Raw genomic sequence first — 22810 nt, forward strand, 5'->3', positions numbered from 1 at the left:
CGGCCACAACGCAAGCAGCCGTCCTCAGGTGAAAACCAGGTCCGTCGAGGCGACAGAGTCTGAAACGTCGTGAGAATTATTTTATTGTGTTTTATTTTTATTATTTTATTACTTCCCTTCTACGTGACTTTACCGATAGAACCAAGAAGATGAACTGTGTGTGTGTAAGTCGATGTCTTTCTGTGTGTGGGTCAATGTCTGTAAGTGTGTGCAGGTCGATGTGTGTGTCTGTCTTTTTCGCCCGGGCAACGCCAGGTACTTCCCCCTAGTACGACATAAATGGAGGGGGCATTGCCCAAAATGTCGCCCATTCTATAGTTTTTCTTGGAAGGTAGTGTTTTTGACAAGTGTGTTGCTTTTTTTTATTGTCCCTGTATATCACTGCCAACAGCAGCAGCAGCAGCACCAAATTACCTGGTCCAATTAGTAGTGGCCAGCACTACCCCAACCCACTCTGCCACCGAGAGTAATATCCATCGCATGGCAGTCACACTGACAATTTTAATTCTCGCATCTAAAATGTATCCATGCGGTGCGGCCAGTGCAGTTTCGGGGTCTCTCACCCCAACACCTGGAACCGGTTACTGGCAGATGTCCAGGAGCCATCGTTGAGTTGAACACGCAGCAGGCTTTCACGACCAATATCATCCATAATACACGTTTTTTGGGTTAGATCGCGTAAACATGTGTCGTTAAACCCGACACCACCCGACACGGCCAATTAGTAAGGTTTGTCACGTAAACAGAACACGCCAATAATTACTAATTGGCCGTCGGGTGATGGGTTTAACGACACATTTAAATATTTACGCAATCTAACCCAAAATAATTGTATCAGCCATCATTGAATCCGAGCCAGTTGTACAACGGACTCAAAACAGTGTTTTATTCCAAGGAGCTCACTTTTGTGTGTGATCAGTGATGGCTTGGGACCCATGAGCACTCGATCCACCATCCATCCGCCCATGACGCGTCACGTGTGTGTCACAGAGTGTGAGACCCCTTCAAAGGAGACAAAGGCGGCCGTGCGGGCGTGGTGCTAGCCACCCACTCCCTTCGTGTGTGCGTCCGGCCTTCATAGGCGCTCGCTAACAGCACTTGCCCCAACAGTCTGTTAAAGGTATAGGGGGGATTTTTTTTTTGGACTTACTTAGCGCAGTCATTGGCAAGTGTGCTGAGACGATCAACTCTCTACCCTAGAGAACGCAGTTTAACCACATGTGGCTAAAACCTGGATTCAAACGCAGCAACTGCACGCTCTGACGTCTGCTGTGCCACCCAAAGCCACATTTTACAAAGGGGGGCCCCCTTAGTTACAAAAGAAATAAAGATTCCGATTCTGACGTTTGCCAGCGTAAGATGTGAAAACACATTTTAACAATGTGTTTTGACTTCTCGGTTATTTTGTGGAACTGTTGTGGCGGTGGTGTAATAGCTCGGTTGGGTGTTTCACGATGATGCTCCTGTCAAGTAAAACGATTTTGTCCTGAAGCGAACATTACTCACACTTTAAACACAAGCACCTTGCAATCCAGAATCGAGCATTTGTATTTACGCAAGCGGGGACTGGGCGAACACGTTCGCACACGAACCTCGTTTGAGGCTTAACTTAGGTGCTAAAATAACATTTCCATCACAGCCTGGGGAGTGAAAATCAAAAAAAGGAATTTAAACAATCTGCACGTGTCTCTTCAATCCTAACAGTAAGAGGCCTGCACTTGGAAGGGCCTCTTTGAGATGGGATCTCGAAACGACCACCACCCCCTCCAAAGAGACGTACAGGGTGTGGGTCCAGATGTATTGTGACCCCCAATTAATTGACCCATAAACAAAAATTAGTCCCCCTTTTGCATATCTCCGTCTGTTTAAATAAATCTCACTTTAAAAAAACATTAACTTTTAGAGAAGCGAATGGGGGTGTCGCTTCAGTCCGAACAGTGGCGATGTGTAAGAGGCCTGCACTTGGAAAGGCCTCCGTCAGATAGATCTCTAGACGACCCAAAGAGTAGTACAGTATATGGTGTGGGTCCAGATGTCTTGTGACCCCCCCCCCAAATTAATTGACCCATAAAAAAGTTGCCCCCCCCCTTTGGCATATCCACGTCTGTTTAAATAAATATCACCTAAAAAAAATACATTAAGTTGTTGAGAAATGGGGGTCACAAGACATCTGAACATAGGCGGAGTTTGACTTCTATATTTTTTGGGGGGGGGGGGGGAGTGGTTCGCTTTGTCCCTCACATTAGTAAACACGGGTGAATATTATTAAAATTATCTTAGTTGTAAACTACTGAAAATAAATTACTAAAGGTGCCCAGTGTGGGGGGGGAGGAGTCTTAGCCCACCCTCGTAAATTCCGCCCATGCATCTGGACTACCCTGTACATTGGCCTACTCTGTACATTGGCCTACTCTTCCACGATGGTTAAGACGCCTCTGAAAGCGGTGGCGGTACCCACATTCTGCCCCCGCCGCACGCGACCCGGTGTATCGACTTAGCGCGGTGCCTGCATATTGTACCCGTTTATAGCACGGGCTGGGAAAGCAGAGGCTAGGGGTGATTTAAAAATAAACTCCTTGACATTTTATTTTTAAAAGACAACGGTTTTATTTAAAAGTGCACTAAAAAGTAACAGATAATTTTCTTTCAGCCGTCACCAGCTGATCATAATATTTTTGGACAAGGGGTGATTAAAAAAAAAAGATGATATTCTTTGGGTCTTTCGGTAAAGTCACGTAGATAGGTTCAAAATAAATAAGAAAAACAAAAAAAACCCCGACGTTTCGATCGCAACACAAGCGATCGAAACGTCGTGCTTTTTTGTTAATTAATTCCTACAGTCACGACAGCTTTAAGTCAAAATAAAAGATTATGATAATGATGAAACTCAGCAACCATTTTCTTTGGATCTTTCGTTAAAGTCACCTAGATAGGTTCAAAGAAAATCACCAAACAAAATAACAAAAAAACCCACAACGTTTCGATCACAACACAAGCGATCGTCATCTGGAGGAAAAAAAAGAGGGGGAAAGCTGCTGAGGCAGACTGTTTTAAAAGCTTGAAGCAAATAATATGAATTCCTGCAGTCACGAAAGCTTTAAATCAAGATTCAACAACCATTGTCAAATCCTCATCAACTTTCATGGCCACGAGGATCGAACACGTGCCGCACCACCCCCCGATGTGCAAGAAGTCCGTTGCGTTATAACCATTCAACAACGGCAGAATCAAACGTTGCGTTGTTACAGCCTCTCCTCTGTACACGCAATATTAACAACTACGCCATCTCCTTGTCGAGTGTAACACAAAGATCCCCCACCCATCGTATTAGCCTGCAGCAGAGTGTTAGGGGCAAGTGCTGTTTAGCGAGTGGCCAACACCACGCCCGGCCGCCTTTGTCTTCCCCGCGGCGATGTTTACTACACACCGCACCGGCGACTCATTTTGAGGCTGAGTCGACCTAGGAGGAGGCGCAGGACCGGTTCAGATAATCGCCACTGGGTCGCCAGGTTCGTAGTGCAGCGTAGCGCTGTTAATCGCTACACACACACAACAACAACTCTGCCCTGCCACACATACATCCGCAATAATGCAGTGAAATTAGTCGGCTTGATTTATAGCGACATAACAACAACAATACAATTATATAACTACCAAATAATTACGTGATCGTTACAGAACGTTGGATGTCGCGTTCACATCGTTGGCTAGAGCGCACTTTAAAAAATAAACATTAAATCTTGATTTGAAGCTTTCGTGACTGCAGGCAAAGAGTTCTTTCTTTACCGAAATAACTCTTTGGTTCTTTCGGTAAAGTCACGTAGGTAGAAAAATAAAATAAAACGAAAAATAATATATCACGACGTTTCGATCGCAACACAAGCGGTCGTCCTCAGGCGGAATTTTGTTTATAATAATGATCGAGCAGTGGAATAATTGAATGCTGAATAATCCTGCTGAGCAGTGGAACTTCTGAATTTTTTTTTAATGTTTTTATTTTTCTACCTACGTGACTTCATCGAAAGAACCAACGAGTATGAAATCTTGACTTAAAGCTTTCGTAACTGCAGGAATTCACATTATTTGGGTCTTTCGGTAAAGTCACGTAGATGGGTTCAAAGACCGCTTGTGTTGCGATCGAAACGTCGTAGTTTTTTGTTATTATCTTTGAACATATCTACGTGAAATTTCGATTTAAAGCTTTCGTGACTGCAGGGATTCGTATTCTTGGTTCTTTCGGTAAAGTCACGTAGAAGGGAAACAATAAAATAAAAATAAAACAATACAATTCTCACGACGTTTCGATTGCAACACAAGCAATCATCATCGTGTGATAATGAGAATTGTATTGTTTTCTTTTATTATTTCCCTTCTACCTATCTACGTGATTCTAGATTTGAAGCTTTCGTGACTGCAAGGATTCATATTCTTAGGTTTTTTTCGGTAAAGTCACGTAGGTAAAAAATTTATAAAAGTAAAATAAAGTGACTTTACCGAAAGACCCCAAAAAAACGCAGCTCAGCTTGGCTCCGTGTGCCATCGCGGATCTTGAATCCGGCCCGGGTTGTTGTTGCTGCCAGGGCACTGCGCCGGCTCCGTGTTCCACCCTCCGCCACTCCGGTTTCCGCCCCTTTGCTGCGATCCGTGGGCAGTGGGCGTGGTCGTGTTGCCGTGTCAGCTGTTTGCGCTGCTGTTGTATAAAGCTGCGGTGGGTGTCAGGAGCCGGCTTGCGTGGGACCAGCCAGCTCTCGCGCAGACTGTGGCAGGCTCCGAGAGAGAGGCCCCACGATCATACCCTAGCCCCCGAGGCCTGCGTAACCACAACCACCACCACCTTCTGAGCCATGGGTAAAAACAAACAAATTATTTTTAAACTAAACAACAACAACAAAAGCAGCCGGCTTCGTTTTCATTGGAGGGCTCTTTAATGGCGTTCGACTCTCGGCTGTTCGTGCCGCGTGAGCGCTAGACATTTGGGTTGTCTTGTTTCACGTTTGTTTGCGTTCCGTCTCTCGTTGGTGTTTGTAGCAGATGTGCTGTTGCCACCGGGAAGGACGTCATGTAACAACAACATGCCCTCTGCTCACTGTAAGTAAGACGGCGACGCACACGCACTGCCAGTCCGCGTCAAATGTGTCCGGTTGATACACACTCGTACGGCATTATAAAGGAATATCAGCATGCGTCTGTGTGTGTGTGGGGTTTGTCGTACGTGAATGTTGTCTCGTTTTTATTCTTATTCAAAGTATACCGGCTACTGACGTGTTACGGTCCCGCATGAATGGTATTCGTAGCAACATTACGATGGGTGACATGATAATTGCCTCATTCAAACTGCACGTGATGAAAAGTACCGTGTGTCTTAGACGCCTAAATTTCGATTTAAAGCTTTCGTGACTGCAGAGATTCATCTTCTTGGTTCTTTCGGTAAAGTCATCACGTAGAAGGGAAGTAATAAATTAATAAAAATAAAACAATAAAATAATTCTCACGACGTTTCGGCCACAACGCAAGCAGCCGTCCTCAGGTGAAACCAGGTCTGTCGAGGCGACAGCGTCAGAATTATTTTATTATTTTTATTATTTTATTACTTCCCATCTTAGACGCCTATTAATTCCATATGTCCAGCACATAATCATCATCGTCACCATGAGCCATGATTACTCCGCTGCTTGATGATTTCTTCCCCAATACATCGCCACATCACCATGTGATAATGATCTACCTTGCTCCACACACCAGCTGTTTTCATTGTTCCAGTCTCCGTGACCGATGCGCTTTCTCTCACGCGTTCCATTCACTGGATTCGCCTCCTGCCTTGATCATCAGCCGTATCAAGCAGTCGAGAGACGTTGTCCCTTGTCCATGCCTCGCTTGCCTAACCGTTTGAATTACCGCATTAATTAATCTTGAGTGAATTATTTTCGTCCGCGTGTTTCCCTTTCTCTATATACTGTACTGTCATTCCAAGCGTGCATCTATCTCTCTATGCTAGTTTGTGTTCTGTAGTTTTTGTTCTATTTCATGTTTCAGTTTCATTTAATTTGGTATAGCCCTGTGAGTCATTCGGCTCTTGAATCGGGTGCAACCGCAACAAACAAAAACATGATCAAGAAACATATTAAAGTTACTACGCGCAAACAGAAAAATCCAGGAAAAAACGGCAACGTCTTCCAGAAAAAGCACCGTATATCACTGCTGTGTGCAAAAATCCCAGTGGGATGCAAGTCAAACAATAACAACCATAAGACAATGTAGATTAAAGTTATGTCTAACTGTACTACAACAAACAAATATGGCTAAACCAAAACGTTTTCGAAATCACCAAAATAAAGCTATGAAAGCAATGTAACAGTGGTAATGGCCATCTTTTTCCTGAACCATATGGCAGGGTGAGTAGTAGTACACATTTTATTACACCACGTCTTCATTAGGCACACAGGCATGTTTTTTTCATGATTAACGTCAGCTTTCCAAAAGCATTGCGAAGCCACTACCCTCCCCTTGATCTTTTTTGTCATTGTGTTCTCCAATCAAATGTGGGAAACGTCTTACCCTTCTTTGAACATGCATTTTTGTACTTTCGTCATGTAACTTTAGGGGTGGCTGTTATGTTTTTACGTGTTTATATTACTTCTGAACATCTGTTAGGCAAGCCTTGTTTCGTGAAAACTTGGAAGACTGCAAATGCTTTTACAGTATACTAAAGCTCATTTTTCTTTTCCAGAATACTTTATCGTAAATAGTATGCATGTGGTCTGGTAGAAAAACATTTCCTAAACCCTGCTTGCTAATTTTTTCATCTCCAGTTTGTTTTACTCTTGTTTAATTTTTCAAATGATTTCGGTGAACAATTTCTATATGCGTGTCTAATGATGGGGCCGGTTCTTCACGTTGGCTTTACCTCCCTTCTTTGAATGGAAGAGTAATCGATCTGTAGTAATTCATTATCGATATCGTTTATTTCTGCGTGAACATATCGTGAACAAGTCTGAAAATGTTGTTCCAGACATTTGGTCCCGCTGCTTTGATGATGTCCAGAAGTTATGTCATCCTCGTCACAAGTAGCTTTAGTCCTGTTTCATATTGTGCAAGGCACAGTTGACTGCTTCAAGTGTGACATCTGGAACCTCATTTCGGGGCTTTGTATATACTTTTTTGCCATAGAGTTACTTATAACAATAATTGTATGATAATTACAATAATTGTATGATGAAATCTCTAATCACATTATGCTTTCATATTTCTCTCTTGGGGCTTTTTCATTTGTGAGTTAACCGATCATCAACCTCATTTTTTTGCTACCTTCATACTTCCCTTGCTTGCTATTGGCATGCTCAGCCATGCTTGTGTTGCGTTCTCGAATGTCTTTGCTCATTCTCTTCGGAATCGTATTACAAAGTCCAGTCTTCAATTTCGCGTAGATAATTGTGTTAATTGGACAGGTGTTAGGACTCGTATAATACAAAGTATATTTGCGCAATGCGTTAATTTAAACTGTCAAACGGTGAATTGAATTCACTAAACAAATATTGCCAATGTGTGTGTGTTGAAGAGATGTCCTCATTTATATATAGAAAAAAAACACGTGGCCAGAAGTAATGTTACTATTAAATATGAAGAGGGCTACTATCCAGAAGATGTTCTCTTGACTAATTCCTGTATGCAGTACACACGTATATAGTATATATACATTTTTGAAGTTTAATATGTGGTAGTAGTCACTTGGTCTAGTATGCAGTATAACACACATCACCGTGTGTATATGTAAATACACCGAGGAGCGTGCGTAAAAATTGGTATGAACAATTTGGGAAATGTATGCTGTATTCCTAAAATCATTTATGCAGTGTACATTGTTGAAGTTTAGTACGTTGCCGCTCTCTATTGTATGGAAACACACACACACATGCGCACAGAGGGAACGTGCGTACAAATGGTATGAACATTTGTGGGCCGAGTGTGCTCTGCTCGTAGAATCGAGATGCGATGGTGACACCAAGGCGCAAAGTTTCATCACTTTCAGGGAGCCGTGTTTCTTGGGTGGGGTCGTGGGGGAGGTTAAGTGCAACTGAAGGGGTCAGCAATAGAAGATGATGTTGGCAGAAGGATCTCTCAATGAACTTCGCTGTTCCACTCATTCGACGCAGGCCCTTGAAGCGTTCAATCGGTGTGAAGCCGTCGTGGAGTGTACTTGAATTGTAATGAGCCGAGCTACGCTGCACAATGCACATTTCCTGGCCAGCTGTACATCCACCCAACCCCATCCTGCGATCAATAGCCTTTCCTTTTGCAACGATGGCTCTTCTGAGTAAAGAATGACTCTGCACATTCACGTTTGTTCGTACCAGTAACTTTTACACTTGTCATTCATGCCTTTGTGCTGTTGCGCACGCATACGCTATCAAGTCCCCTCTAAGGTTACATCACACCAGCTGACCAATGGAACGCTGTATACTTTTGAACTGAAGCTCTGGTGTAAGGGCTAGTGTATACTTTTGTCTCCATAGAGAGATCTGTAATGTGTGGAGAATATTTGTGTAAACTCTCCCTGCTGAAGATTCGTGCTTTACACAGAGCTGTCTGTACATATAAATTGTGCTTCTGGCAACGACTTTAAAATACATTTATGTTGCCGTGTGCTATTCCAACTGCACTGTCAGTGCCACAGAATGAAACGAATGTAATTTGAATGCTCACAGAGCAGTGCCACATCCGATGTTGGACAACGGACAGTGGAAGGAGATGTCGCAGAACTACTGCTGAGATCTCTTTCGGTGACCTTCCACGTACAGTATAACAAAAACGCAACACATTCGTGTTTTGGGCTGCACTGCCAATGCAGCATCACCAACACATTTCCACATGCTATGCCATCGCGATATTAATGACACGCCAATAAAACTGAAATTATGATCCTCAGGTTTAGGTTAATTCGCAGTTTCTATTTGTGTGCGGTTGTTGGTACCCTGGGGTGGCTGAAACTCGTTTTTGAAACGATGAATCCCAGCAGTGCCATCTCGGGTTCCCTTAACTCACCAGGCCACGTCCCTTCTGAAGGAAATAATCGCGTCTTTAATTAGCCCTATTGGGACTAGGCTTGGCTTTCCACTAATACATGCGAGACAAAGGAAGGCTTGTCTTTCCAAAAATACATTTATAATTCAAATCCGTAAATGAGGAGAAAACCAATCGCACCAGAAATTATTTAAGTAAAGTTAAAATTAGAAACCAGAGACATTTGACAGCAGTGAACATTGATGGCTACTGTACTGATAAGTTCTACTAGTATGGGTGAAACTGGTCTACAGTTGACTTTTTTTCACTGTTGCCTCGTTGGTTGACCCCATTTTCTCAACCCTTTCAGTTGGTGGCCTGAAACAAAATGGCCATGCATCCAGTTCTCTCGAGCAGGTGGTCTGGATAAGGCTGAGATTTTTTTTTTTTTCGTGCACGCCTTGCACATCTGTGTGTGGGTTGTTAAGTCTAATACATTTAAAAAGAGATTCATAATTTTCTGGGAACGATTTTTTCACCTCCCCAAAATGTTTTTCAATGAAAGGGGTTGAATAGATCTGGTAATAGCTAATTGCTTAAAAATACAACTGTTACAATATCCTGCGGGGACTATAAGACACCCTGAAAAGTAAGATGCACGCCAAAGTTATTTCTGTTGTGAATTAGGTGAAATAAATATTTTCTCTCTCGCACACACACCTTATAAGACGTCATCACAACCTTTGCTTTAACATACAAGGAGAAAAAAACGTTAATCTTTTAATCCAGAGAATACGGTATTAAATTATTGTATTTTGTGAGCACGTAGTTTGTATGTTCCCCTAACCGTTTAACTCTCAATAAGCCAAATGCCCATGTTCCTCTGTAGTTGTGTTTTTTTACTCGTGCCAATAATAATGACAAAGGAAATGAGATCAGTGGTTGTCCAAACACGGTTTAGGGCAGAGCGCAGCATGTGTTTTAAACAAACAAACAAACATGAAAAATAGCAACGGGCCCTCGGGCTTATTTAAAAAATTGAAATAAAATCTGCAATAATAAACTCACCTGCTGTTTGTGCATCTGCGTTGAGATTAGTAGTGCCTTGGAGATCGGTGCCAGAACAACAGGACATAAAAGGAAACTTGTGTTGACCGAGTATAGATTTACACTGCAGTGTGGTCATGCAGCCCTCGCGGTTTGTCTTTTGTTACACGAGTGAGCCAATGCTCTTTTAACTTTGCCTCCGAGGTCTCGATCAAACATTTCGTCCGTTTTTTCGAAATATGTTCGCGTGAGAAAGTGTGTTTTTTTTACTATCAATACGCTGCTTATAGGGGGAAATCTTCAATGAGTCTCAATGTATCTTGGTAAGGAGGGTCCCTGTCAAGTTTTTGCAGGAAGTAGTCGTGTTGCTCCGTGTAATCCCAATTGAGTAATTTGGAGGTAGTTTCTCACTATTGGGTTGTTTTTGCTAATACCAGGTATATTGTGTTTTTTTTAATCTATGGAAGGAAACCCATTGTGGAACATGGGGAAAGCCATATACAATATCCACACATCAATGCACTCGAGTTGAATTTAACCCCGGCCCTTCTTGCTGAGGCACAAGTGCACATGTGGTCTTCGTGCCATTCTTAGAGGGCAGGTCTATCATGGAGGCGCTGGTTCACTGCCAGTCTGAAGTAGTTTTACTTTGAGTCGGTTATTGATATGCGTTCTCCCAGTCGAGTGATTTGTGGGTCATTTATTTGCCAAATTTGGATCCTGACGCTTGCTCACGGGACCCATTCTATTTCGAATAATGCCAAGGGATCTTGGGCACACTGCCTTCGTGCTTTGCTCCATTTCTCTTGACTGATGTGGTCCTGCCTGTGATGCTATCCTCAAATGCATGACCAAGAAGCTGTCCGTTATCTCTTTAACATTAGGAATAGGTGGTTCCCTGTGTCTTTACTGTTAGGGAATCTTTCTGATCCTCGGGTATTAACACTGAACCTTGCAAGAGTCCAAGTGGTGGCTTAGCCTGGCTCTCTGAGCCTTTAGTCATTAACAACGATGCATCAAAATTACACATTTGCCTCGTGTGTTATCACCAAACCCTATGTATCCTAAAGATAACTTATTCTGGCTCCGACATTTAATACCGTTAACGCCAGACATTCATAATCATAAATGTATCACAGTATGGCTGGACGGAAAACCCTTAGAATCGTAGGTACCTAAGTCTAACTTATGAGAAATTGTTATTAGTCCTTAAAATGTTTTTCCAACTCCTGGAATTAAAAGGGGCCTCCGCTAGAGGGAGCTCTGGAGAGCCCCTCGACAACATGTTTTTGGCCTTCTCTTCCACAATGACCAGGCGTCTTTGGGAGTGACCCGCACTTGACCCCACTGCCGCCGCCGCATGTGGCCTGCCGACTGACGAATTGTCGTGCACCCATTTACACTGCTGGGTGAACAGAAGTGGGGGGGGGGGGGTGTTTAAGAAATTTGGACCATTGTTTCAATTGCTGTGCCGGGGGATCTGATTGAACCATTTGGATTGTAGTTCCAGGGTGATAACCATTCAACTGCAGCAGCATCCCACTGTAAATATGAATTAAAAAACTGAAGTCTAGAAGTTTTATCGAGCAAAGCCTACCAGTGCACGTCTGTAATGCGGTGCTTTGGAGGCGAGGGCTGTTGCATCGCACAGCATTGTGAAACTCTCCAACTCTCTGCGCTGCAGGTTGGCCACGGCATAGCATTAGAGAAAGTGTATTGATTGCATATGTGTGAAGATGTTTAAGTGCCATCCCCTCATATTTGTGGCTTAATGTCAGCTACAGTGCTTTGTTTCCCTCCCAGTGCTGACTGTGCATGGTGATGCCATAAAAGCCGCACGTGTCATTTGACTTGCGACTGGTACACCGTAGAGTAGTAACATAGACACTACGCACGCGATCACGCGATCACGCGTAGATGTGTGCTCCACTAGCGAGAGTTCCATTCGTGGTTGCCATTGAGAGGCCCTGAGGGAAGCAGCCACCTCTGATGGGCGCCGTGTCAGTGGTTTCCCTTGTACGCAAGGTCGTGGCTCCGTCTGAATCACAAAAGGTGACCGGGTCAACTTGGCAAAGATACGGGATGTGTAAAGTTTGCGTCGGTGTGCGGTATGACCGGCTGCGGTACCTCGGCTCCGTGCACCATAGTCGCTGCGCATGAATCGATTCTAGGCACGCGCTCACAAGGTCTCCCCCTTGTGCCGTTTTTTGTTTGTCGCTGCTGTCACTTTTTTGCCGGCCATGTGCGAACGCATCGGCAAGCAGGCGAGACGTGAGATTTAGATGCATGTGGATGGAATTCTGTCGGAGCTCAGGAGGTGATTGTGCTCAAAGGGGTTTCACCTTACTCATGAAATTTTCTTGCGGCGTCAAAGGTGTGCGTTCGTGCCAGCTCTGAGTACTTTCAAAATGTGTGTGGTTTTTTTAAGACTGTGTTCGTTGTGAAACGTGCACAATTGTTACAGTGACATTCACAATTTTTTTTTTTACATGAGCCCTTAACAACTAGTACTGTATATTTTACACTACTGTAGTTACGTCATTCTTGCAATGAGTATATAAAACAATACAATACCAAGCATCATGATGACAAATGTACAGTTCCGTCGTTAGTCACAAACTTGCGTTCCGCAATTTTGGCTATCCACGAATCGCATCTCGAACTCTGCACGACTGCATCGAGAGAGAGGGAGCGCTAGAAAGGGATGAGATAAAGAGATGAGAGTGAGAGAACTTCTCGAAGCTTTAGAAGCATCTGCAGATGTTGCACGTATGAGATGACTTGTAGAAGCTTCCAAGAAGTTCAATATACAACAACTGTAATTTAATACTTTAATATAAAAAATGTATTTACTTTATACTTGTTTATTATAACATTTTTTTTACAGCTTATTTATGTATTTGTTGAAGATAATTCAATAACATTTTCCGGGAAATTAGATATTCGCGAGCATCTCCAGAGCGTATCTGTCCATACATATCGCTGTGAGAAAACACATTTTTCCCAACTGCTTCTGCATTCTTCGCTGCACCTTGTCTGGCTGTGTTTGCAGATGAACCCAGGTTCATGGGCGTGGCCAATGGCTCCCTGAAGACGACGGGGGAGGGCCCCTATTCGGTGTGGGACGACCGGCACGCGCAGCAGCAGCGGCGGCACGTGGAACCCACGGCAGCCGGGGTCAAGTCGGCGGTGGTGGAGGAGGGCGAGCTGGTGGTGGGCGGTGAGGGCTGCCCCATGCCGCCCTCGGAGCACGAGCCGGCCCTCGTGATATTCGACAAGGACGGCACTCTCATGTGCTTCCATTCCATGTGGGGGCCCTGGTGCGAGGAGATCGGCCAGAGGTACTACTGACGGGGGGGCGAGGGGGTCGCTAGGGTCACGGGGGAAGCATCCTCGAGTTTGCTCGCCTTTAGTGTGGCGCCGCTTGTAGTCGTGAATTGGCGTGCGTGGCTGCGGTTTGTCAAGAGAAGGCTGCGTTGCCGCCGGCGTTGATGGTTGCCGTAGAATAGATTGGTTAATATTGTCGCGATTGTGCTATCCATGCACGTGTCATGGGTAAAAAAAAAAAAAAATCTCAATTGCACGATTTGTACACGCATGTTGAAGTTCTTTCGCACCGTACATGGCCAACCGTGTCAATCGGAGGTGCGTGAGAAGGACGGCAAACTAAACACAGAAAGCAGTTCTAAAGAGATGAGTTTTCAAATGGATATTTTTTTTTTTGTTTTCAATATGACACCGATTGTGCTATCAAGTCGGTGCCTCATCATGAGGCCAAGATTCCATTTGGAACTCTCATAGAACTGTGCAACCCCCTTCCCCCCCCTCCCCCTTGTATTAGAGAATGATTCAAGCGTGCTGGAGAGGAGCCCATGGAAGGAGATCGCAGAACTACTTCCGAGGTCTTTTCGAGCAACCTCTGGTCCACAAAGTAGCGGGCCGCATTTTGCCGCCCACCCTGCTGCAGATTGACGGCCCGTCCTATTGTCGTCAAGGCGACGTTTTTGATTCTCAGAGATACATTTTGGACAAGTTAAAGACGGAACCAAATTTAGTATTGTAGGGGATTTTGTTACTGTATTCAGTGCCGGGGCTGAAACCATCAACTCTCACTAGACACGAGAGCCCAGTTTATTCCTGTACAGGCAGCTGCTTGGATTCGGACCCAGGATCTGGCTCGGCGCTCTGACCTCAGAAACCCACTTGGCACCGTAATTTACACTCTTCAAGTTTCAAAATGACAAATACTGCTCCGATAAAATTCACGTAAATTCGGAGAACACAGTCGGTTTACAATTTTTACTCGTACTTTGCTCCAATTGCTCTTCATGTTTAGGTTGTTTTCCTTCCCCCTGCACCTCCGGTTGGCACCGTTTTCTACATATGGCGCGAAAGAAGTTCAACATGCATACATCGTCAATATCATCGTCAGCAGCCATGATCTGTCCACTGTTGGATGAAGGCTTCCCCAAGTCCTTGCCGTCTTTCGTAATACTGCGATATAGCAGCAACAACAACGGCTGCCGTTCGCCACCAAAGTGGCAGTGACGTCACCACGGCGCCTGTGCCATGCCAGGTGCACTTTGAGGCCACGTGAAGTGACGAAGGCTCGCTGACAGGAGGTCACGGGACAGACCCAGGTGCCGTGGGTTGGCTGGCTCAGATGACTGGAAAAAACACACTGAAGCAATGCAATACTGAAGCATTCTTTCCTTTGTTGGTCATGTTTCTCACCTGCCTATTTCATGTTTTGTACACAAGGTTTTGAGTATCTGTGTACTATAGGAATGTGCACGTGCCCTGCATGTTCTATATTGCACAGCCCTGGCTAAGGGCCTCCCAATGACTTATCAGTCACAGAGGATGTTTGGCCAAACTTTGCTACGCTGGTCAGTGCGGGTTGGTGAAATACACGAGTACCAGATTTACAGTGTACAAGATTAACACCAGTACCCACATCAAGGGCTCATTGAGAAGCCCCTTCTGCCAATAGGGTTGCACCTTTTACCTTTGAATAATTTGACCTCTAAATATTTTTTCTTTATTTCTTGAAGATTGTACAAGACTTATCGGTAAAACAGTTAGGCAGGCGAGGCATAGCAAAGGCAATACACCGGGGTCAATCGTGAACGGAAAGGACAAAGCATCACGCAGTCAAATAGTCCATAAAGCCGCACAGCGATCGGCAAGAAAACGCGTTTCTAATCATCGGCTTTCTTCGCGTCAACGAGAGCTGACACCGACGGTACAAGCAGCGTGAAGCTCGCTCGCTCACTCGCGCTCATCCTCTCCGCTCATCCTCTCCGCTGTCTCTGCCCTTTCCCTCAAGGGGAGAATGAAAGCAGGGATTAAATGTATTTTTGCACCCTGGAGGGCTCACCAACCCTGCATTCCCCACCCCCCCTTGCATCCGCAACACTCGGGTAGCTGCAGGAGATCAACAGAACTCCAGTCGATGAGTAAACACGAGCAGGGCGACCCGGAGGGTCTGGTAGGTTCAGGAAAGAATGCCACGTGAGGCCTCCTTATCCATTAACCACAAAAACACAGGCCCGTTGTGTGGGCTTCTTTTTGTGTGTGAGAGAAATTTCCACCTCCCCCCTCCCCCCCATCACTAACAGCAACACTGACCACGATCCATCTGTTAGGCCTGGATACAAAACCCTCCCTAACCTCTAACGACATCTTTTCACCTCCTAACTTTATAGCCACCGCGGCTGGAGGCGAACCGCGTCGCGAAGTCCCGGGTCTTCGTGTGGCCGCGCGCAGGGTGCTGGCCGTCTCTGGGCGCCCCGAGCTGCTGGGCTGCGTCTACCGTGCGCTGGGCTACGACGGCGAGAGGCGCGTTGTCCGGCTGGGCAGCATCGCCGAGAAGACGATGCAGCAGGTGCAGCTGATGCTGCGCGAGGCCCTGCAGCGTGAGCACGGCCTGGAGGACGCTGAAGTCGAGCGGGTGGTGCGAGTTGCCTGGAAGGACGACTGCAGCGTCGGCAGTATGAGGCCGCTAGGCGACTTGGTGGCCATCTTCAGGAGGCTCAAGGAGCGGGGCTTTAAGGTGAGTCGACGTCGGTCATCTTGGTGATTGATCTATTTTCCTGGGTGGTGCGCATCTCCTGTTTGCGACCCTGAGCCACAGTCGTGGGAATTTCTCATTCTCCTACGGCAGGAGTGGGTGTATATGTGAGACAACCACCAGAGGAGTGGTACTTGAGGTGAGAGCATGGATGATTTTGAAACATCATTGCGATAAAAGTTAGACATGTAACGTAATTGTCATCATAATCTTCTTTGTCAGGCATAATTGTGCCCACTTCCTGTGCGGAATATTAAAATGCCTTTAGCCTTTGGCGCTACGCAAATCCAAATCGCAATTGCCCAGGTTGCGAAATTTAAGATTGATGTTGTCATCGTCACTATGGTAATCTTCGTCATTGCCATCATCATTGCTGTTGTTGCCATTGTCGTCACCATCATCCTTATCGTCAGAGTACCCGACCTCAGATGACCGTATGACCTCAGGGATCCGATTGGAAGTTGCCATCCCAGTTGCGCCTGTAAGGAGAGTATTGACTGTGGGTTCCTGTGTGTGTGCAATAGAGAATGGCGTAGCAGTAACAGTTGCCGGTGACGATTGCCCCTGGGCATGCCATAACCATAAAGCATCTTGTGCATGTGGATGTATACATTATGAACACATTTTAACTCCGGCTGGAAGCATTGTTGCGTTATGTCTGTAGCAGGGGGGGGGGGAGGTTCACGATCACTCTCATAAGATTGATCCAATATGCATCAAATGTTTGTTGCTATTCAGAAATTAACCTTCATTAAAATGGACAAATTGGCCAAAGGTTTGGGCAAAATTTGGAGAGCAAAAAACCAGTGCTAAAAGTCCTTCGCCTCGGCATGCGAGCGCTGCCTGCCGTGGTGCGTGCGCCCTCCCCGGCTGAGCCACTTCACTGTCCCAGCCCCGTTATCTTGTCACGGCCTATAGATAGACGACTTCCTTCGCTTGGTGCGTGCTCTACTGCTGTCGCCACTCAATAGATACTTACGTGGACAAGCGCATGTTTTGAATGCGTTGGGAGCGTCGCCAGATTCCAACGGGCGCGCCAAATTATATTCCTTCCCCACCCCGCCCCCGTTTGACCGCGCATCTCAAAAGATCGCCATCTGCACGTCGGACTCGCGAGCGGGCACCGAGGAGTTCATCGACGCCCAGGGCCTCACGCCGCTCCTCGACTCGGTGGTGTGCGGCGACGACGCCGGCATCGTCCCCAAACCCTCGCCAAGCCTCGCCCTCGATATGTGCCGGCGGCTGGGCGTGGAGCCGTCGCGTGCGGCCATCGTCGGCGACACGCCCACCGACGTGGGCATGGGCCGGGCGGCCCGCCTCGGCCTCACCGTGGGCGTGCTCTGCGGCGTGGGCGTCGAGAGCGACCTGCTGGCCGCCGACGTCATCGTGCCCGACGTGGAGACCGCCGCGGAGATTGCGCTCGCCGCGTTTTCACCGCGTGGGGGCGGCTGCCTGCCGCCTGTCCGGCTGACGCCTTCCGGCGTGGCGAGGCTTTTGTCCGGCGCGCACGACAACCTCGGAGGCGGTCGCCCGTCGAGCTAAGCCAGCGGCCGAGTCGTGGTGGCGGTGGCGGCTTCGAACGCGCGTGCTTGTCCGGTGTTTTTTTTTTAAGTTGCGTTTTTGGGTTGTCCGGCGTCACGTCCGACGTTTTTGCTGCGGCTCTCGACGTCCGTCGGAACGTTTTCTGGAACCGAGTTAAATCGACGAAAAGAGCGCTAGGCGCAAACGTCGGACGTCGCGCCAAACGACGCGTGGCACGATACGAAAGCGCGTCGGGGAGAGCTGTTGAAACGCGACCACGAAAAACGACGCCTTTTGCCTTCGTCGGGACGAGAGTTGCCTCTTCACCTTTGGGTGAAATGGTGACCAGTTAGTCATTGGGTAATATGAAACTGAAGAGCATTACTTTGTACAGGTTAATATTTGTTTGCGAGTTGCCTGTTGTGTAGACTTTTACCTGATTGTTTAATGTTGTCGTGTCGGCACAGCCATGAGTTTAACTTCACCCTTGGACATTACGGCAGTGCAAGCATTTTTCTAAATAATTTAAGGTGGCCGGATGTTTTGTTCTTTTTCCACAGCAATGTCGTTTTGGACAACAGTGTTCGATAAACAACACTTTTTATGAATGACGGACGTTCATGCAATCCACGCTTCCATTACAGAACTAAATCGCTGGCCTCTAGCGCACCGATTTCGTAACGTGTAGCATATACCATATTGAGTGTTACGAATTACATTGAATTACCGTCAAATAATTAACGTACATTGTTCCCAAAGAGCTATGAAATAAGCACTTTAACATAATTAAATTATTGATTGACGTCCGTATTGTAATAAAAACAATATAATGAGAGTAGAATGTTGATTACGCACGGTCTGAATTCTTGGTAGCCTTTTATTGATAAATAACTAAACAATGGCATTCGTCTTGAAGATAACTCCATTATCAAACTCCTGAGCGATCTTCTGTTGGACGTTTTCATTTAAAGAGTTTACCAGCTTTATTAATGTTTTTTATTAACGAGACATACACCACGTCTGTTATGTGGCTGCACCAACGGCAGTGTTCGTCTTCATTGTGAGAAGTGGGTCCTTTTTGAAAATGCAATCTTACTGTTGCATTTTTCAAAAATCTCTCTTCCCAAAACCAATCGGTGCCCGTTGCCTCTAACCCCGAGAAGTGGCCCAAAAAAATCCCTTTACTCCGAAGCACTCGGGCGACCAAAAAAGTTACACAAGGCTATTAGTTGGCTTTTACTCAAGGTAAACAAAAGGAATGCATATGTACGCAAGGGTTAAGTGAAGCAAGGGCATTGTTAAGTTCGTTGTGTAGCCATCTGTGGTGGGTCCCATTTATACATATTAAATAAATAGATCTAAAGAGAGGGTTATCCACTTACTCCATGACAAGCCCCCCTCATTATTGACTTGTAGAAGTACACGTTTGGAGGACGCTGCCCCTGGTAGCAGCGGGCAGCACTCTGGACTCGCAATCCAGAGGTTGCCGCTTCAATCGGGCTAAATCTCTTAAACCCCCCGCCCCCACCTCTCTCCACCCAGCAGTGTGTATGAGGTGCACGGAACGCAGGTCGTGTGTGGTGGGGCAACGTGTGGGTCGCTCCCACCTCTCCCAAAATGTTCCCAGCCGGCGTGAAAGAGTAGGCCAAACGCCCTCCGCAAGGGGATCTTGAGAGTACGTTTGGCTACATTCGGTGCGAATGAAGTTCAACATCCGTACGTACGTACATACGGAAATCCTTCCGCCAGCAGTGCTGTGAGCAAGTGATTGCAGGGCTCCATGTCTATGTTTGTTTAATAAAGTAACTGTAAGGTTGTGAGGCGTTAGTATGCTGAAACATACGGCAAGAGGTGAAAGCCTGCGTTCACTTTTCTTTTAAAGTGGATTTTCTCACAGAGCATTTTGGCCGCCACTCAAATGCTTGGCTTGCCAAACATGAACGAATGTAAAACGCGTTCACTGTATCTCGCGCGTGCCCCCAGTGCGAGGGAGATGGGTCCCCTTTGTCGTTGGCCTTTTCACCGTCGTTAAGGAAGCACGCGCGCGCGTATCATTGACGCGAAGTAGCATCGCGTGCGTACAGTACTACACCGCGGGCCTCGTTCGGATTAGGCACGGTTAAGGGCACGGATTAAACCCCGCTTTGATGTGCAAGCTGGAGCATCGTGACCCCCCCCCACCCTCCTTGACCTCTGGCAGCCTCTATCTTGTCACAGGCATTCCGCGGAACGCGACTTACTAAGATGCCCAGCGGGGTTGTCCCATTACACCCACGAATATTTTCTGGGGTTGCTGGACCCAGCTGGAGTAGGTGGCGTGTGGCGGCGAGCAAATGGCCACGGCGAGAGGTTGCGCCAAATGTGTTTGCCCGTGCGCAGAAATCTTTAACGGAGCTCAGCCTTGGAAATGGATAAAAAATAAATAAAAAAGGGGTAACGTAATCGTAAATCTTGACCTTAAAGCTTCCGTGACTGCAGAAATTAATATTCTTTCGGTCTTTCGGTAAAGTAACGTAGATAGGTTCAAATGAATACAAATAAAATAAACCAAACTACGACGTTTCGATCACAACACAAAGCGATCGTCATCAGGAGGAAGAAAAAGAGACGATAGCTTGTGTTGTGATCTAAACGGAGGTTTTTTTTCCATTCATTTGAACCCATCTACGTGACTTTACCGAAAGACCCAAAGAACATAACGTTATCGTAGTCGGCTTCGAACCGGTCAACAATTGGGTGTCTGGCAATTGCCAGAGGTGCGTGATAGCGTGACCACCGCTGCAGTTTACACGGTTAACTCTGGGGTGGCTGAAGCTAGCTCGTACCTGCCCTCCCATTGCAGGCTACCGCTACCGCTTTGTTGGTTGCGAAAGAGTACGCATTTTTTTCGTTAAGGACATCACGCCACCGCGTATCACTCGCTCTGTCTCGCCAGTCACCGTGCGAGGTCACGAACACCGGTGTCGCTGCAATACCTCGCGGATTTTATTTGTTGCACAACCGCCACCGTCACTTTCCAAATTGCTTATACATTCACCCTAAGCCCCCACGATAAACCCCAGAATTTAGATCTGATATAAAATACAACAATATATTATACCAACCACTGTCAATCCACCAATTGATGTCGGATGGAATTTACTCCCCCCCCCCCCTCCCCACATTGAGCAGTATGGCTTGGTAAAGACTTGTGTGTGTGGGGCAAGAGACCGGTTCTGATACTGCTCCCAACTGAACTTTAGCGATGTCTGGGTAATTGTACTCAGGCCGCCGGGTTCATAGCACAAGTGCACCAACCACTGGGCCACCGCTCCACCTGTTTTTAATGTTTTCCAACTCGAGTTGAAAACACGAATGCATCAGCTCTCTCTCTGCATGTCTGTCTCTGTTGTATCAACTCTGTCTATCTACATGTCTGTCTGTGTCGTATTAAATCCCAAATGATACTTCTCGTGATGATAGTTCTCATTTAAGAGGCAGGTGATAAAAACCCTGCGATGGCTTGGTGCTGTTTCTCATCGTGTCTCTGCACTCCTAAAGTTTTTACATTGGTGCCACCGCGTCCCAGTGTTGGAAGTCGCAGAACGCCAAGTGCCGCATTGGTGGGTGTGGGGCGACTGCAGGGAATTCACAGCGCCACAGCCCGGTGTGACACTTGGTTCTCAAGCGGAGGTTGCTTGTTGTTGCTCCGTTGGAGCATTTCTAATAAGACTAATACAAATGGTGACGATGCATTGATTATGTGGGGAGAATGTGTATGTGATGGTAGAGGTGATTTACTAACGTGGAGCGCATTAAAATGTTTGTGAGCCGAACACTGGAGCGTGTCATGATTTTTTTACGAATGGTTTTGTCGTCTGTTTGAAATGCGTCCAGATGCTGCTGCCCAGGTGTCATGGTTAGCGTAATGAACTTGCGATGCAGAGGCCATAGGTTCAACCTTCTCGCGTGGAAATTGAAACAATGGGCAGGTTTCTTAAATCTCTCCGCCTCTCTCCACCCAGAAGGATAAACCGGCACAACACAGCGAGCCGATCGGAAGGTGGCATGTGGTGGGGTGAGGTGTGGTTACTCCCACCTCTTCCAAGATGCGTGTATATAAATGCTGGATTTCTTTCGCACTAGACGTCACAAACTGCGCCGAATGGGGGCGCTGATGTGTGACCAGTGGAAGAGTAGGCCAAATACCACAGTAGAGGGGACTTCGGAGCTCCCTGTAGTGGAGGGCCCTTCTCCCATCGTTGGTGTGAACAAGTCATTGCAGGGCTGCACCTTTACCTTGCATATGAGGAAGTGAAAATAGAAGCAGCCTATGTTAAATACAGTTGCATACCACGTTTGCGAGCGGTGTCTGCAGTTCATTTAATTTGTTTGCTCCGGTCCAAGATCTCGATGCTATACAATGGTTTGTTTTTGTATACGAGTGGAACGTGTCGTGCTGGGCACTGCAAGGTCCGCCTGTGTCCGTCCAGTGCTTGCCGAGCTTGAATTGGCTTCCGGTTGCTCGACGAATTACATTGTTATAAGGCCACTCATTACACCATGGCCGTAGCCATGGAGTCAACATTGGGAGGGACCAAATATTCCAGGGTGTCTGGGGGTCCCAACCCAGAAAAAGATCTACATTTGAAAACTAATTTCCTGCCTAACAGATTTAAAAATGCACTAACACATGGGATGGACTTTTTATTTTTGACAATGTCTAATAGTGTATTGTATTACATTGCTCTGTTTTTAATTTTTTTTACATTTCTTGATTCATTGTATGGAATGGTAGAGATTAGGGATTAATAAAGTACAACCATAACCACAATCATATAAACAGAAATCTATGCATTGATTAAAATGAAGACAAGTCCAGATATTGTGGCCAAGGTTTAGCAAATTGTTATTTTTATTTACATAGCATAGCAATTATTTATTTTTATAGCAATATTTTGCGGGGGGGGCGACATTTTGAGCATATTTGAATTTATGGGGGAGATGCGTTCCCCCCCAATATATATTATAATTACGGCGTTGCATTACACACAAAGTGCTAGCGACAAATGAACCACAATACCTTGCTGATCTTGTCAAGGAACATAAACCAGCATCACGCGAACTCCGGTGGTCATCGTCGCAGCAGCGGCTATTGGCTGGCCATCGAACAAAGATGTTAGGGGTCAATAG

At 46.2% G+C, this 22810-nt stretch overlaps 1 protein-coding gene across 2 annotated transcripts; it reads left to right on the forward strand.

The window, feature by feature from the left end:
- Positions 1-4656: 4656 nt before the first annotated feature.
- Positions 4657-21453, forward strand: LOC144731798 (phosphoglycolate phosphatase-like). 2 transcript variants are annotated; one of them, XM_078613043.1, is made up of 5 exons: positions 4657-4848; positions 5029-5088; positions 13097-13385; positions 15814-16099; positions 17207-21453. In XM_078613043.1, exons 1-5 carry the CDS (start codon positions 4845-4847, stop codon positions 17657-17659), a joined length of 1092 nt encoding a protein of 363 aa, XP_078469169.1. In that variant the 5' UTR covers positions 4657-4844; the 3' UTR covers positions 17660-21453. The 2 variants fall into 2 exon arrangements, with proteins under 2 accessions (XP_078469169.1, XP_078469170.1); XM_078613044.1 differs by lacking the exon at positions 4657-4848 and adding an exon at positions 8703-8777.
- The last annotated feature ends 1357 nt before the right edge of the window (positions 21454-22810 follow it).

This window comes from Lampetra planeri, chromosome 40 (assembly GCF_965212315.1).
Source record: "Lampetra planeri chromosome 40, kcLamPlan1.2.h2, whole genome shotgun sequence".
Taxonomy (NCBI): domain Eukaryota; kingdom Metazoa; phylum Chordata; class Hyperoartia; order Petromyzontiformes; family Petromyzontidae; genus Lampetra; species Lampetra planeri.

Excerpts from the sequence above, each read along its gene's own strand:
- LOC144731798 (XM_078613043.1), top strand. Across the intron at positions 5,089-13,096 it reads CAACATGCCCTCTGCTCACT|ATGAACCCAGGTTCATGGGC; the intron begins GTAAGTAAGACG and ends CTGTGTTTGCAG. Across the intron at positions 13,386-15,813 it reads TGCGAGGAGATCGGCCAGAG|GGTGCTGGCCGTCTCTGGGC; the intron begins GTACTACTGACG and ends GGCCGCGCGCAG.